Raw genomic sequence first — 16,184 nt, forward strand, 5'->3', positions numbered from 1 at the left:
CTCTAGTTCACAAATGCTTAGTTTAGCAGAGGATCTCATTTCTTTAATCCGAGGATCCCAACCTCAACCAGACAGGGCCTCTCACCCGCCTCCAGAGAAGAGGCCTAGGCAGAGCCCCTGAGCCAGTGTCTACAGATGATTCCTCTGATGACTCAAATGATACAGACCCTCCAGAGGCCCCATACTCCCCTTATGAAGACTCTGATGGTGAAGAGTCCATTTCTTCTGCCTCTCCGCCTGAGGAATTTTCCTTTGGGGAAACCCTGCATGCTATGAGGGAACAATTTCAGTGGCAGGGCCAGGATTTTTCAGATTCCAGAAAAGGCTTAGAACTTTTCTGCATTTACCACAACATAGGCCTTTAGCCATACCTCCAGTTCTTTCTGTTGTAGATGATGCATTTAATGATGCTTGTACTGCTCCTGATTCTCTGCCTCCGGCCCCTGTTAAGCCCGATAGATACTACAGGGTCCCGGACACACATTACCACTTGTATAAGGCTCCCTTGCAGTTCCAGAGACTATCTCCCAAGGACCTAAGGCTGTAGCAGCCACCACTGCCAAAAACCCCCTCCCTCTGAAAGGGAATCCAGATCCTTAGAGAGATGGGGTAAAAGTTTACACTTCTGCTACTCTTTCAGCTAGGGCCTTGAACTGTCAATTTCACATGATGCAGTATCAAGAATTTTTGCTAGATCAGTTAACCAAAAAAGTTTCCTCAGATGAAACAGTAGACAAAAAATATGTGAAGGAAATGGTACATAACATTCAACAAGTCAGTAACCATTCCCTAAAATGCGGCTATGATGCACTGGAGGCTTCCTTTAGATCAGCCATGACTGGCACAGTCATCAGAAGGCATGCATGGTTAAAAGAACAGGCCTTACCAGACCATGTCAAATCAAAACTATTAGATGCTCCTATGGATAAAATCAATTTGTTTGGCTCTCCTGCACAACAAGTACTGAAGAAGATGGAAGAGAAGGCAAAATCTGTCCAAACAGTAAAAGATTTCTTACAGGTCCAACCTCCGAGGTTTAGCAGGAATTGGCCCTCCAAGAATTGGTCCTTTCCAGACTCCTCCAGAACACAGAGAGGCAGGAATAGGCGTTCAAGAGGCAGAAGCCAATCCAGGGGTGCTTACAGAGGACGTCAGTGACAGGGCAACAACCAGCGAGGCACAGCCACAGACACAGCCATCACCACAACTACTGGTCAATCACAGTGACTTGGCTCTGGCACCACCTACCAGGGAACAACTGCAAGCACCCTTAGGCGGGAAGCTAGCCTTATTTACGACAAACTGGCATTACATCACAAGAGACAAGTGGATTTTACAGATAATAGACCAAGGTTACAGGTTTCACTTCCATACTCTACCAGGGAAGAGAGGAATGCCAAACCTACCTCCAAATCAAAAGACAGAAGCACTAAAACAAATATCCCAATTATTAAGGATGACAGCTGTAGAAAAGGTACCATCTATGGAGCAAGGGAAGGGATTTTACTCCAGACTTTTCCTGGTACCAAGAAAAGAAGGCAAATGGAGACCCATTCTCGACTTGTCCACTTTAAACACATTCCTCATTGTTCCAACATTCAAAATGCTGACCCTACAGCAGCTTCTTCCATGCTGGGCAAGGAGTCTTGGCTGGTGACTCTAGATCTCAAGGAGGCATACCTGCACGTCCCCATACGACCAAACTGCAGAAGATACCTCAGATTTCTTGCAGGATCAGAGCATTATCAATTCTCAGCATTGCCCTTTGGCTTATCTACTGCGCCCAGAGTGTTCACGAAATGCCTGGCATCAGTAATTGCTCATTGCAGGCTTCAGGGAATCCAAATCTACCCATACGTGGACGACTGCCTGATACAAGCGGACAACGAAAACAAGCTAGCAGAGGATTTACAAAGGGTCATTTATCTGCTACAAGCCCTGGGATACACAGTCAATTTAAAAAGGTCAAGACTGATACCATCCCAGAGAATAACCTTTTTGGGTGCAGAGTTGGACACATCAAGGCAAATGGCATTCCTAACAGTAGAAAAACAGGAGCAGCTACCTCTGTACTTCTTGGCCTTAACAAAACAGAACCATCTGACAGCAAGAAAAGTTCTGCAAGCCTTGGGCTTCATGGCATCCTGCATAATATTGGTTCCTCATGCCAGACTGCATATGAGAAAACTACAGTGGTACCTAAGGAATTTATGGTCTCAACACAAGCACAGCTTGGAAACCCAGATTCCCATTATTCCATGCCTGAAGCAAGAATTCCTATGGTGGGCTCAGGCTTGTCAATCAAACACAGGATTGCCTTTCCACAGTGCTCAACCAAGCCAAACCATCACGACAGACGCCTCAGACCTCGGTTGGGGGGCACACATGCTGGACAAGTGCATACAAGGCTTATGGTCTCAAAACCAGCTGCACCTACACATAAATCTAAAGGAAATGCTGGCAGTAAAACTGGCAATTCAGGCATTCAGACCATTCCTTCAGCAAGGTCTATTGATGATAAGGACAGACAACACCACAGTTATGTGGTACATCAACAAACAGGGAGGCACACACTCGTATCCTCTTTGCCGGATGGCACTGGATCTCTGGAATGTGGCCCTGAGCTACAACATACAGTTAAAAGCAATTTTTGTACCAGGAAAAGAAAACATCCTAGCAGACATTTTAAGCAGGACTACCACGGATGCCCACGAATGGATGCTGCATCCGGACATCTTCAAAACCATTACAAGGAAATGGGGGCTCCCAGAAATAGACTTATTTGCATCCCCACGCAATCACCAACTAAAGAAATTCTGCACAAGGACGTACCACCCACTTGCTTGGAAGGTGGACTCCCTATCCTTCAGTTGGAAAAACCTGACAGCATATGCATTTCCACCACTTCCTTTGATGCACAAAGTGCTATTGAAGATCAAAGAGGACCGTCCAAGGATCATTCTGATAGCTCCAGACTGGCCAAGGCAACATTGGTACCCATTACTGAGGAGCATGTCTCGGGAACAAATATGGCCACTACCCCTGGTTCCCTTGCTGTTAACACAGAACAACTACAACAATCTGCATCCAAACCTGAAAACTCTGCGGCTGACTGCCTGGAACATTGCATAAGACCAATTAACCCAAATTTATCCCAAAGGGTTAAAGACATTATCCTTGAGGCTCGCAGACCCTCAACAAGAAAAATTATTCAGCAAAATGGAAAAGATATCTCATTTGGAGTACTGAAAAAGGAGAAGATGTGTCACTGGTAAACATAGCCAACATTCTGGAATACTTGGCAGAGCTCTTCCACACAGGCCTGTCCTATTCCTCCATCAAGATTCATGCATCAGCTATTTCAGCAGAATACGACTTGGATCCTCCTGTCCTCTCACATCCTCTGCTCAGACAGTTTCTGAGAGGAATTAAAAATGTAAAACCTCCTAGGAAGCCACCATTACCAGCATGGGACTTGAACTTTGTGCTAGAAAAATTGACACTTCCTCCTTTCGAACCAGCAGCAACAGCAGAATTGCAATACTTATCATGGAAGACTGCTTTCCTGCTGGCAATCACTTCAGCAAGAAGGGTATCTGAACTTCAGGCATTAATGGCAGTGCAACCCTTCCTGATCTTCCATCAAGATAGAGTGTCCATGAGAACAAATCCTTCCTTTATGCCTAAGGTGGTTTCCAGAGTTTCTTTAAATCAGGCTATCCACCTACCTACATTCTTCCCTAACCCACAGAACAGGGGAGAAAGACTGCTACATACCTTGGATGTACATAGACAATTACGCTATTACCTGGACAGGATCAAGGGCAATAGAAAAACTGACCAGCTACTGGTAGCATATGCAACAGGAAGGGAAGGAAAAGCAATTTCAAAACAGACAATCTCCAAGTGGATAGGAAATTGCATTAGATTCTGTTACTCCTACCATGGAAAGAAAACTCCAGAGAACATCAGGCCTCACTCTACAAGGGCAACAGCCACTACCACAGCCTTCTTATGAGGAGTGGCTACCAAGGACATTTTAGAAGCTGCTACTTGGAGCTCCGTGCATACATTTGCCAAGCATTATAATTTACCTTTATACTCTAGATCCCGAGCAGGCTTTGCCACTGCTGTTTTGCAAGGGATCCTAACTACACCATAACTTTATTTGTCCACCTCCCCCAGTTTGGCTATGGTATTCTACCCATTTGTAAGGACTGCAGATGCATCCTTGAAGGACATAGTACAGTTTTGTACCTACCATAAATGTAGATGTCCGATAGGAATGCATCTGCAGTCAGGATTACCCACCGCCTTCCCCTCTGTGGTGCTCCTAGGGTATTTGCCCATCTTATAGCTAGCTGGGGGAATCTATTATGGTGTATTTGTTTGTATATATGTACATACATGCTTATTTTTGTGTTTGCTCTCTACTATTTGGAATCATTGGCATTTATCCAAATTTAGCCTTCCAAGAGGGCACCTGGCATCTGGGGCAAGAAACACTGAGGAAGATGGCGTCGGCTGATGCCTTTATACCCGAATAACTGCAGCTATGACATCGGGTGAAGTGCGACACCAGCCGAGGCCAGACCCAGACTTTGGAATCCGGCCGACTGAAGGGCTGCCTGACGACAGGACAACCCATTTGTAAGGACTGCAGATGCATTCCTATCGGACATCTACATTTATGGTAGGTACAAACTGTACTTTTTCTTGCCATATTCCAAAGGCATGTAGTAGGTGGATTGGACACACTAAATTGGGCATAAGTGTGTGTGTACGGTATAGAAGAACAGCTGTGGCAGGGCTAGCCACCTGGTGTTATGAACCTTGGCTCTAGATGATTATCAGTGTTGAAGTGTCACCCTGACTCCATATACAAAAATGGGAAAAAGGGGGTTGTGGATGGCTGGATATAGCATATCAGACATAAAAAAAAAAAAAAAAAAACAATGACATGCAGAAATGTTTTATACCTCACTGTATCTTTGTTTCTTGATTTTGGATTAGAGTGCCATAGTTTCATAATTTACATATTTTAATTATTTGCTTTGCTTTTTGTTTAGGAGTTCTTCATTGCTTTAAGATTGGTGGCCTGTGCACAAAATGGACTGGATGTCTCCCTCAGTAGCCTTACTTTAGCTGTACCTCCTCCAAAATTTGTAAGTAAAATTTAAATACTTATGTGCCTGTCTTAAAATGTCAAGTTCCCAGTTAAATTCTGTAATATGATTGCTGTCATGACTGACTGGGGAATGTCTTCATACCATCAAACATGATGTCTCTGAAAAGATAGGCATTACATGCAAATTTCACTAAAACAAAACATGTCCGAGGCAAAAAACAGGAAGCTGCAAGCAAATACTGTTAAGCTGCTGATATTTTAATCCACGCTTTTCGTTCAAACAGAGTACAAACTTCTTCAAACAATGATTTCATTAAAAACACAACATTTAAATTCTAAAGTACTAATCACATGGTATTCCAGATTCCTACAGTATGTCAGAATGTATTCCATGTTTCGTAGTAGTTTTCATTTAGTCTCAACTGAGATTGTTTCAAAATTCCAGTAAAGATTTATGGACTGTAGTGCAGACTAAGGATAATGTAACTTTGGAGTTGGTCCTGTATTATGATACAGAAGTAGTTCATTAGCAAGAAACATTTGCAGTGAACTCAAGCAAGGCATTTGATTGTGCTCCTATCCTCTTTATATTTGAAATTTTAAAAACATTTTCATTTTCACAAAACTACATTCAGGACATAGAAGTCTTACACAGTTTAATTTGTGCTTGTATACTTCTTTTACAATCAGTAGCCTTTTTACTTCTGGTAAGATGTGCAAGTACTAGTTAGGGGTGACCTTTGTTAACCCTATTTTTCATTCTGTCTCTCAAACGTTCTTTTCTAAAATCTTTACAGAAGCCTTTGATAACAGGAGTTACATTTTTTAGCTTGTATACCAACATTACTTTGTTCATTATCAGTATTCTTTTATGTTTTCAAAATTCAGTTAAATCTGTTCTCTAAATGGTGCAAATGAGACCTATAATTTATTTGAGTGAACCTTTACTTGGCTTCAGAGGATGAAAAATGACACCTGTATGTTTATTGTTGTGTACCTTAACATGGCCTCAGAGGATGACTTAGAAAACTGGGATAAATTCAGATTCAACCTACTTGCAAAACATTCTATTATCTAAATGACATTTTTTTCCTGGCACTTTATTCTTTATAATGATTTTTGTTTTGCATGTTCCAAGTGAACTCTTGAATGCATTAACAAATTAATAGTGAGCACTCCAGAGAAAGTCTAATCTCTAGGACTCAAAGCAGATAGGTCAAAACAAACTTTTCCCTCTTTTATATTCTCCTAAATATTGTCGAGGCTGGTCAAGCTTATTAGTATATGTGGTAAAATTTTTTGCTATTCCTATACCAGCAGTCTTAAAGAAAATTATATAGCGATAAGGCTGAGTTTGTTATGGATACATTTTTGTGGCTAAGTACAGGACTAAAAGATGTGTCACAAGAAATGGAACTACTTTAATTTTCTTCATGAAAATTCTCACAGAAATGTCATCAGGTTACAGTACTTGGTCCCCACAGCTGTGATTTAAAGTAAACAATTTGCTGTTCTAAATACTGAATTTAAGTAGTCCTCCACAGTCACATTTCTGAATGTTATCACCAGAACTGCTCCCAGACAATGTGAGAGAGACATTTTCAACAACTGGAATACCCACAGAGGTACCTTACTAAAAAGATACAAGGCCTAAAGAACAGTACTACATGGACCGATTCAATGCCCTGTCACTGTACTCAATATCCTACAGGCAGCTACATTACTGATGGATGTAACGCACATCAGCAAGTCAAATGACATCTGAAAAACTTTGTCTAGGGATTTAAGCCTTTTCTGCAACATCAGAAGAATAGTTTGGAGAGAGAGGTATGTCTTGCAGAGCATACCGCTACTGTGGAACAGACTCCCCATCCACATAAAACAAAGTTCATTCCTGTCCATATTCAAGAGCAACTTAGATCTGTGTATGGGAAACAGAAAATTTACCCCAGGACTGCCCCTTGTACCAATAATGGACAGAGGCAGTTCTTAAATGCTTTATCCCATGCATGGGTCCCCTCAAATTATCTATGATTTGATCCTAGTTATTCTTAGTAGGGGTAATATGTAATTACTGACAATGGGGTGGGTAAGGACACTCTATAACCAAATGGGATAGGCTATTTCGAGGACAAAAAAAGGAAACTAGCTAGGCTTAAAATGTCCCACAAGGGCAGCTAGCCTAGTACTTGTCTGTGAACCTGTGAACAGATCTTCTAGGAGTTAAAAGGAACAGTAGATAATTTGGATGGGGAAGGAGGGTGGAGTTGTCATGGCAGGCTGGGAATAACATCAAGGTTCTGTTATGGTACGTATGTAACATTTTGTATCCTGTGTTGTGCGCTGCATTAGTCTCAACTGGTTGGGACTGCTTCCTTAGCTGCTTAGCATCCTGCATAGCATCATAGCAAGATACCCTTCAGTTTGGTGGAACTAAAGGCTAATCTAAATCTGGATATTAGATCTAGTTTGTAATGTTTTATGAAGATGTGTATTGTAGACTAAGTTGCTGATGCACAGATGTCATCCATAATAGTCTGGAAAAGGTAGTTGACATGGACATGGATCTATCTAGTAGGCTCTGCTTTTGGTTTGGAAGAGCAGGTCTGACTCTAGAGGTGTAGATAAAAGGTATGCAGTCTGACAGCCATCTGGGCAAAGTGACTGGCAACTTTAGAACCCAGCTTGACCTTAGAGAAAGATGCATGGTTCTGTAAGGGTAAAATCTAAGTTAGCAGCATACATCTAGAATATGCAAAATATACTCTCATCAGTTAAAATGATTGGGAAATAAAACAGGCAAGATTAATGGACTGGTTTAACAATGGCTCTGAGGCTACTTTAGGCACAAAAGAAGGACTTGGTTTAAGAGTATCTCTGCTTTTGTGAAAAGTCAAATAAAGGTTGTGTGCAGAACAGTGCTTGTAGATCGGAAACTGTCATGGCTGAAGTAACAGCCACCAGAAACATTGTTTTCCAGGAAAGGTATTTCAAGGATACAGGAGAAGCCAGTTCAAATGAGAATTATGCCACATCTAGTCCCCCTTCCTGAGGAATGATTAAAGAGATGTGAACTGAAACCAAAAGATTAAAAGCTAAAAATGGTGGCCCAGGATAGTGGACTGCATACACTGCATACAGAGTCCTTTGAAAAGGTCAGAGAAATAGATAAATACAGGTTCAATAAAACAGGACTGGAAACAGTCGCACATCTTGCTGCTGGATGTGATATGCTCATGGCAGAGGGCATGTTTACTTAAAGGCACAATTGGGGATCATGCAAACACTACAGCATGGAAGTAGCTGAGAAGCATTGCAAACATGAGCCACAAAGCTTTATAGAGAAAGATGAAGTTTACATCACATGGGATCATCCATTACCAGCAGTTCAAAAAACAGGTGTAAGAAAACTAGATATAGTAGTCCATGGAGGAAAAAAAAAAGAAAAAGTAGCATTGATCATTGAAATTGCTATACCCAGTGATTACAGTGTCTTACATACAGAGAGAGACACAAAGTCATAAAATACCAGGATTTACGAGTAGAAATAATGTGGAAGAAAATACCTTCATGGTTCCAACAGTAGTAGGAACAACAGGTCTATTAAAAAAGAATGTACATTGATGTTAGGATATGCTACCAGTACATGTAACCCCATATGAATTACAGAAGGAGACAATTCTGGATGCATTGTGGGTGCTTCGAGCGCACGCTTTGCTACATCAAAGTCTGAAACAGTACCAATTTCATGAACTCTATTAAAATGAAGAGAAGTAGAAGAATGGTTTGCACTATGACCCTTTATAATTTGTATGTTCAGGTGACTAGATGCAGTATTATCATTATGTCCTTATTGTTCTTGGGAACTAAAAATAATCTTGTGTGGGACCTCTTGGATGTCTCTTGTTTGCAGCAGCTGAGAAATTTCTAAAGCTGCAACTCTTTTTGGGCTGGGTGGTACATCTGCAGGACCCTTGTAAGATGGGGTGGATTGGAAAAAATGGATAATGTAGCCTCTGAATATGGTTCATTTCATATCAGAATCTTCTGTGATGGCTAACCACTTTGAAGGTGAAGAGAGATGTGTCCCCTGACTGCCTCCAGAAGGGAGCAGGTGGTCACAGTTTCAGGAAATCTGGAAAAGTTTTTCAGAGAATGGACCTCTAAACCCTTGGTTTTGTTGATCCTCTCTGCCCTAGGGCATCTTTCATTAGAAAAATGTTCAAAAAATAAAGTTAAAAAACGGCAGAACAATAAGCTCACAAGTCTTTGCACAATAGCAGTTCTTCACAAGAATGTATAACATCCACCGGAACTGATACAACCAAATCTCGACTGTATATAATAATGGAGCGGACTGCACATAAACAATATAACAAATTTATTTGTAGAAACGGCAAGTGCATCTTTCATTAGAGTTGACTCCACTACCACAACATGCTGTATCAGAAGAGGAGTCAAAGGAAAAAGGCTGGGATGTTTTAAACCAGTCATTTACCACCTATTTGATTTCTAGAAAAAGGTTGTTGGGAGTAGAAAAATGGACTTTCTTATAGCAGAAAGGATTTTCCCTTTTGCTCATTTTTTGTCAGGATATCCGTGGGTATCCTTCACTTTAGGACCAAAAAGGGATGATGCATTGTATGGGTCATTAAGGAAGGATTCTTAGGTTCAAAGGTTAGCTAGGTTGGCTGTCCTTGCAGGCCCTTTTAAGCCTAGCCAGTTTCTCTTCAAAGGTGAGAATTAATCCCTGTACCTTCTGTCTGTGAGTTTGTAGCTGCGGTGGTGATGCTGCGGTAGCGTTGTCACCTCACAGTAAGAAGTTGTCCTGTTCAATTCTCAGCTAAAGCGTCTTCTGTGTGGAGACATGCGTGAATGGGCGTACCTTCGTTGAAGGTTGTGCGTCAGGCCTGGGAAGTCGGTACGTAAAAATCTACTGCCAATCATTAGCAGACCGGAGTTCTGCTGTGTCGACCCCTAACCAGGAAAAGCCGAAAGATACAACAACAACCTTCTGTCTGTGAGTTTAGTACCTTAACCATAATACCAACCCCTCTTTACTTTAAAGTTCTCCTCAAAGTCACAAAGTCTCAACTGGGCATATTGACAGACCACAGTGTCAGTGCCTGCTACCATTACTGCACCATATGCTGATTTAGAAATGAGTGTCATAGTTATGTTAGTGAAACTGTATTTGTAATTTGGATCTCCAAAGACTTTCTAATGTCATTGGCAGTGTTCTTTGTGACTCTGAAGCTTGAATTGCTGGTTCCCTCTCACACCTGGAAATGGTTCCTGGGGCGTAGACTAACTTTCCAAACCAGTCTGTGGTCCTAGATACCATGGAACCCTCTTCTGATAATTCCTTTCCTGTGGCTGCTGCTCCCACAATTAAGTCCACAAGAGGGCCTTTGCTCTAGTGTGGGCAATTGTTGGTTTGGAGTAAAATCTTAACTGGTTTTCTTCATATTCTTTCTATCATTTCTGGGTCCCACCGTGCTTTCTTCATATTCTTTCTACCATTTCTGGGTCCCACCGTGCTCTCTGTGCTACCTTGTTGGTCAAGCATTTAACAGGAGGGGACCGCCCAGGAAGTAGAGGCGCCAGTCCCAAAAGCCTCTAAAAAGATTTTCTCATCTGGGAAAGGGGTAGTAGTGGGCCGGTTCCCCCTCTGTTTAAGTAACACCATGAGCTCAGCAGAAGTTTTGTCCCCTGTGGAGTACAGGGGGAACTTAGCCCTTCATCATGTTCTCTGTTTTTATTGAGGGATTCTTGTGGAGAGTCCAAGTGCCTCCTCTTGTACTTACACCTTTAGTGTTCTTCAGGGGGAATCATCTGAAGTGTCAGAAGTGCTCTTATTGCTTTATTGCAGGGAAGGACCAATGCCCTCAGGACTGGACTGTCCTTGGTATAGTTGATGAGACCATAAGGTTGTGGATAAAGTGGGGGGGGGGTCTGGATGGGACCCAAATGTTAAGTTCACCATCCTGAAAGCCTCAGAGGTGGACTTTGGCACCAGAGACACTGAGGAGGACATACTTTCAGTTGACAACTCATTGGGAGAATACCTTCTCTGATCCCAAAGTGTCTGTTAGATCTGAGGCTGAGGCTGAGACTGGTGCTGAGGAGTTGGACTTTAGCACTCAAAGCCAGGAATGGGCCCAAACTAGCTGGATCCAAAGCTGGGTCAGAGGCCTCAATGTTGACCTCTTGGCTGTAGGACGTCCAGCTCTGAAGATTCTGGAGTCGAGTGTGCCTGACAAACTGTCAGCACTGAAACCATTAGTGCAGTCAGAACTAACAGGAGGATGACCAGAAGCAGTCTCAGCTCTGAAACTACCAGATTAGATACTGCAGCAAAACTAAGGGGAGTGATAGGAGCAGCTCTGACTGCTATGTGGGAGGGAAACTGAATGACCTCCATGTCTGTTTGAGCCTTCACAGAGGTACTCAACATCTGATCCCAGTCAAATTCGACAAAACTCCTGGAAGAACTGAGTGGCCTAATGCATGCTGCATGAGGAGGTTTGGAGAGCGCAAATCTAGAGAAATCCCTCCGAGTGTCATGATCCAGAGGACAGCACCTTTTTTGAAGAGTGGTCTATAATGACTCTTCAGCTCCGAGACAGTCTGGGTAGAAGTCAAAGGCCTTGGGAAAATTGGGGCTGAAGATGTCTTAAAAGAAGGAGGCAGCACCTACAATGTGTAAAGCTTAGGCTCAGAAGTAACTGTCTTAGCACTGGCTAGTCTTTTTTTCCTTTCTTTCTCTCTCTCTTTGTTGCCTTTTTCATTCTTTGTCTCTTTCTGAATGCTTGGAATCCAGTTTCTCGGCTTCTCTAGTTTTTTGTGAGGAAGAGGAAGAAGCAGAGGAAGGCATGGCTGAATATTCCACTGTGGCAGGGAGAAGATACTTAACAATTATCTTGTTTTTACAACCGAGCTGTAACCTCCGACCAAAAGGAGCACAAATTTCACAGTCAAAATTTGAGTTCCACACCCGAACATGCACCACATTTGAGTGTAGGTCTTGAGGTTGAATTTGATACCAACATTTCTGGCACTTTTTAAACCCTGAAACCTTGATCAATTCCAAAGTAGTAAAAAAATAAATGTGAAAGAAGGTGTAGCAAATAGACCCAAGTCCGATAAATGGGCTTGGGTAGTCCCCAGGAAAAGGAAGAGAAAAAAATTTAGAAAATATTACAAAGGTTCTGAAAGAAAATGTCCTGAAATGGTATGATAAAACAGGTGAACCTGAGTCTACCCAGTCAAAAGAAGAGATTTTTTAAAAGAATTCTCATATCTGAAAAAATTTGATGATCATTTAGATTGGCAAGCAAGATTTGAGGGTTTTCCCTCACATGGCATTTTGCGAGATAGAGAGCTCTGTCATCCATGAGGGTGTCATCTAAGTAAATTTGTAGTGGCAAGTGCCTAGAATAAAAAAAAATCCTCTTTATCTTCAGAGTTAGAAGAATGTGCATCTTCCTGAAAAGCCACCTCCCCCATCTTCTTTTGGATGCGGAAGACTCCATAGTAGAAGCATGAGGGAATACTCCAGATTTCATAAAGGCTATGAACTCCTGTGCTGTTCTGCCCTTCAGTCTGAGTAGAAGTTGTTAGAGTTGGGGGTGATGAAAAAGAAGTGGTTTGCTTTTGTTTGGGTGTCCATTTAACAGGTGGTGACCCTAGGTTGTGGTTATCTGACCACAACTTAGTTTAGAGATTCAGTAATTGAGGTAGACAGGGTGTCTCCCTCGAGACCCATAACATGAATTTCAGAAGCCAGTGTCTGCTGAGTTACTTCAAACGTGACCAACATGTGTGCTATGGTAGCATTGGCAGGTAGGCTGGAGACCATGGCAGCCCCCAAGGGGTTGTGCCAATGGGTTTGGGCTTAGGAGTCACCAGACTAGGGGGCTGCAAAGGCACCTTACCTGGGTTGTTGATTGACTCCTGGCTTAGAGTTGAAGCTTTCTTGGTAATGTCAGGGTCCTTGGCCTTTTTGTCTTTCCCTTTTGGAATAACAATAGCTGACTCTGAAGTTTGTAAAGGCCCTGTGGTAGCAGTAGATTGCAGTGTCACTGGGGGAACTGAAGAAGGAAGACTCCATATGAGCAGGTGGCACCTCAGCCCTGTTTTAGGGTTTTCGCACAGAATTTTGCAATCAGGATAGTTACAGACACTGTGCTGAGGCCCCAAGCAGAACAGGAGAAATGAGTGAATATCTTTATGTGCTATTTTCTTCACACTTCAAGCAATTGTTGATGTTTTTGAACATTAAATTAATGGAGAAATTTCCCCAGTGGGGTACTTGTCTGACTGGAAGAAGAAGGTTCTCTGGAAAAATCAGCTGATCGATGAACTGCAGTGTAATGAACACACAGGAAGCACATTGGACGGCATGGCTAGAAGATGGCACTGACAGATGTCCTCCTTATAATTCCAGAGATCAGTTTCCAAATGTCCATCGGCTAGGGATGATGTAAAGGCTGTGGAAATTGGGCTGGTCACGGGCTTCTGCATGGCTGGAAAACCCAAGAATCAGTACTGCAATGCTGATTCATTCAAACATCTGCAGTCATGGTATGTGGGACACAAATGTAAGTTTTGACTTCAGGGGTGCTTATCCTTAGATCACTTTTGCAGTCGCTTAAGCTGTATGGGTTATATCCTGCCTAGGATATGACAACTGGTCAGCTTCTAGAGCTTTAAGGGCACAGTGTAGCGAAGTAGTGGTTTAAATCCTAGCTTTCACAGAACATGGCTAAATGTCAGCAATTAGAAGTAAACCTGTCACATGCATCATATGTGCAACAAATGCAACTGCTGTCCAACAAATGCAGGTATTCTGACTTAAACATGAAACAGTCATAGATGTACAAATTAGAAACATAAGTACTTTATTACCCTGGAGAAATGCACACATCTTAGCTGCCTTCTATTTTAAAATGCATTCAGTTGCCAATATAGCTTCTTTATATGAAGCAGATTTTCCTCATCTCTCTTTGACCATCTGTTAGCATTTGGTCATGCGTGAAATATGACATTTTTGATCGTGTTCACATATAGTGTTTTTACAGGGTAATAGTTTTCTGCCTGCGTTTTATGGTATACAGATGTTCATAAATTTTGTGAAGACTTGAGAGATGTTAACATCTGTAGATTCATGCTATTCATGCATTAGTGTCTCTTATTCAGTGCACTTGAATATCTAGCCTTAGGCGAATGTGTCATTCTTTTTACTTCCACTCTTTTTTTATGCAGACTACTTGGCCTTGGCTGCTGACACATTTGCCCTCTTTCATTGATCACACAAGAATATTGTGCTCCATGACTACTTTCAGATCAAATATGTCCATCAGCATTGCATTTTCTCAATTTGTTGGGGGGGGACGGGGGACTAATGTATACTACTTTTTCTACACTGTGTCATATGACTTAAAAACAAACTCTCTCAACTTTTGCATCCGGCTTGATATAGCAACTACATATTATATAGTGTGACTGTTTCTGGTATATGACATGTTGATATGATAATGTTACATGTTGTTTCAAGATCAGTGCTGTAGTATTCCTTATAAGAGAGATATCCTGCCAAAGGTAGCCATACATCTGGCCAGCATACCAAAACCTAGGCCCATACAAGCGTCATGTCTGTGTGACCTAAGCTTGAGGATGTAAGATGCATATGTGAAGTACGTATGCTAAAACCTCAGAACTTCTTTGCCTCCAGTCCAAATGCCATACTTAATGTTTGGCTTGTGACTTGTACATTTTCAAGCTAATTACCAAGCCATTGGCCAGGTAAGTACCCCTTTGGGGACACTTTCTTTGCTTTTTCTACTTTGAAGTACATTTCATCCAGAAAAGGGAAATGTGATTATGGGAGACAAATGCCCCATAAGGACCATCACAATGTGTTTGTTTTTCTCCGGTGTTGAACATAATTCTAGGGAGTGTTCCATTTACAAGTCCTTCATAACTAATACACTGTACTCCCATCTGTCCTTTTTATTTGTGCATGTTGAGAGCCATCATCTTAAGTTTCTCGCTGAATGTATGATGTCTACTGAATCTTTCCGCACTGACATCTAAGCCTCCATTGAAGAAGTCGTTTGAGAAACTAAAGTCAGAGACTTCTGATGTCCAGCCCCAACCAAATGTCTTCACTGTGTCTGATGATGACACCTCAGACTATTTGTTTCTAATGTGAGTCCCTGCTATTGTGACAATATTGAAGGCTAATATGGAGCAGTGCACCCACACGTCTGCTGGGGCTGAACGTCCATTGCAGATGAGAAGAGGAAACTGAGGCTTGTTGTTTCCAAAGGACCCAAGGTTGGTGTTGGAGATTCCTCTCATCCATGTTTGTGAGGAAGTACCTAGGTCTGTTACTGAGGTACATTGGGACTCTGACCCTCTGAGATTTATGTGAGCCGATTGCCCATTTTAAAAAAAAAAAAAAAAGCACGCAACTAGAGACCCTCATATTTTTCAGTGATGGGACTCAGCGTAGAGTGGATGTCTTGATTGAAATCACTGTTGCACTATTCCAAACCGATTGATCTGATGTCAGTCTTCATGTAATCTTTGACTGTGGGCTCTGCTCCAAGCCTCGGAACCAACTTGGCTGTTTTATTTCAGCTCGCTCCTTCCAAACTCTTGAGCTAGGCTCTACCCATAACACTACTCCCTAAATTGCCTCAGATCTCATTTGTCACTTCATGTGTCAGATGCGTCCAACCTCTCTCGAGCTTTGGCAGTTAATTAGATTAAGTTTTTCTCTATTTTTTCCATATACTACTTTTTCTCTATTGACGTGGTTTCTTTTTTCTAACTGCTTCTCTCCTTTCCTTTTTGTGTGTGTGAGTGATCCTTTTCTTTTCCTTTCCCTCTGCTGTTATGTTGTTCCTTTACGTACAATTGCTGGTACTAGCTTCTCCATTTCTTTACCTTTAAGGTAATTACCTTTAAGGTAATTTCTGCTACCATTGTTGGTACCTTTCTCCCTTCTTTTCTGTGTATATAAAATAAAATAATTTTTTCTCTCCCT

General features: G+C 41.9%; 1 protein-coding gene across 2 annotated transcripts in view; it reads left to right on the plus strand.

The window, feature by feature from the left end:
• Positions 1-16,184, plus strand: part of EPS15 (epidermal growth factor receptor pathway substrate 15) — a 2,462,763-nt gene that overhangs the window by 624,534 nt on the left and 1,822,045 nt on the right. For both annotated transcript variants that reach the window (XM_044086083.1, XM_044086082.1), the window contains exon 5: positions 5,070-5,165. In XM_044086083.1, the coding sequence (XP_043942018.1) occupies positions 5,070-5,165 (96 nt within the window). The remainder of the gene's footprint in view (positions 1-5,069; positions 5,166-16,184) is intronic.

Source organism: Protopterus annectens, chromosome 10.part0 (genome assembly GCF_019279795.1).
Source record: "Protopterus annectens isolate FY-2018-M chromosome 10.part0, PAN1.0, whole genome shotgun sequence".
Taxonomy (NCBI): Eukaryota; Metazoa; Chordata; order Ceratodontiformes; family Protopteridae; genus Protopterus; species Protopterus annectens.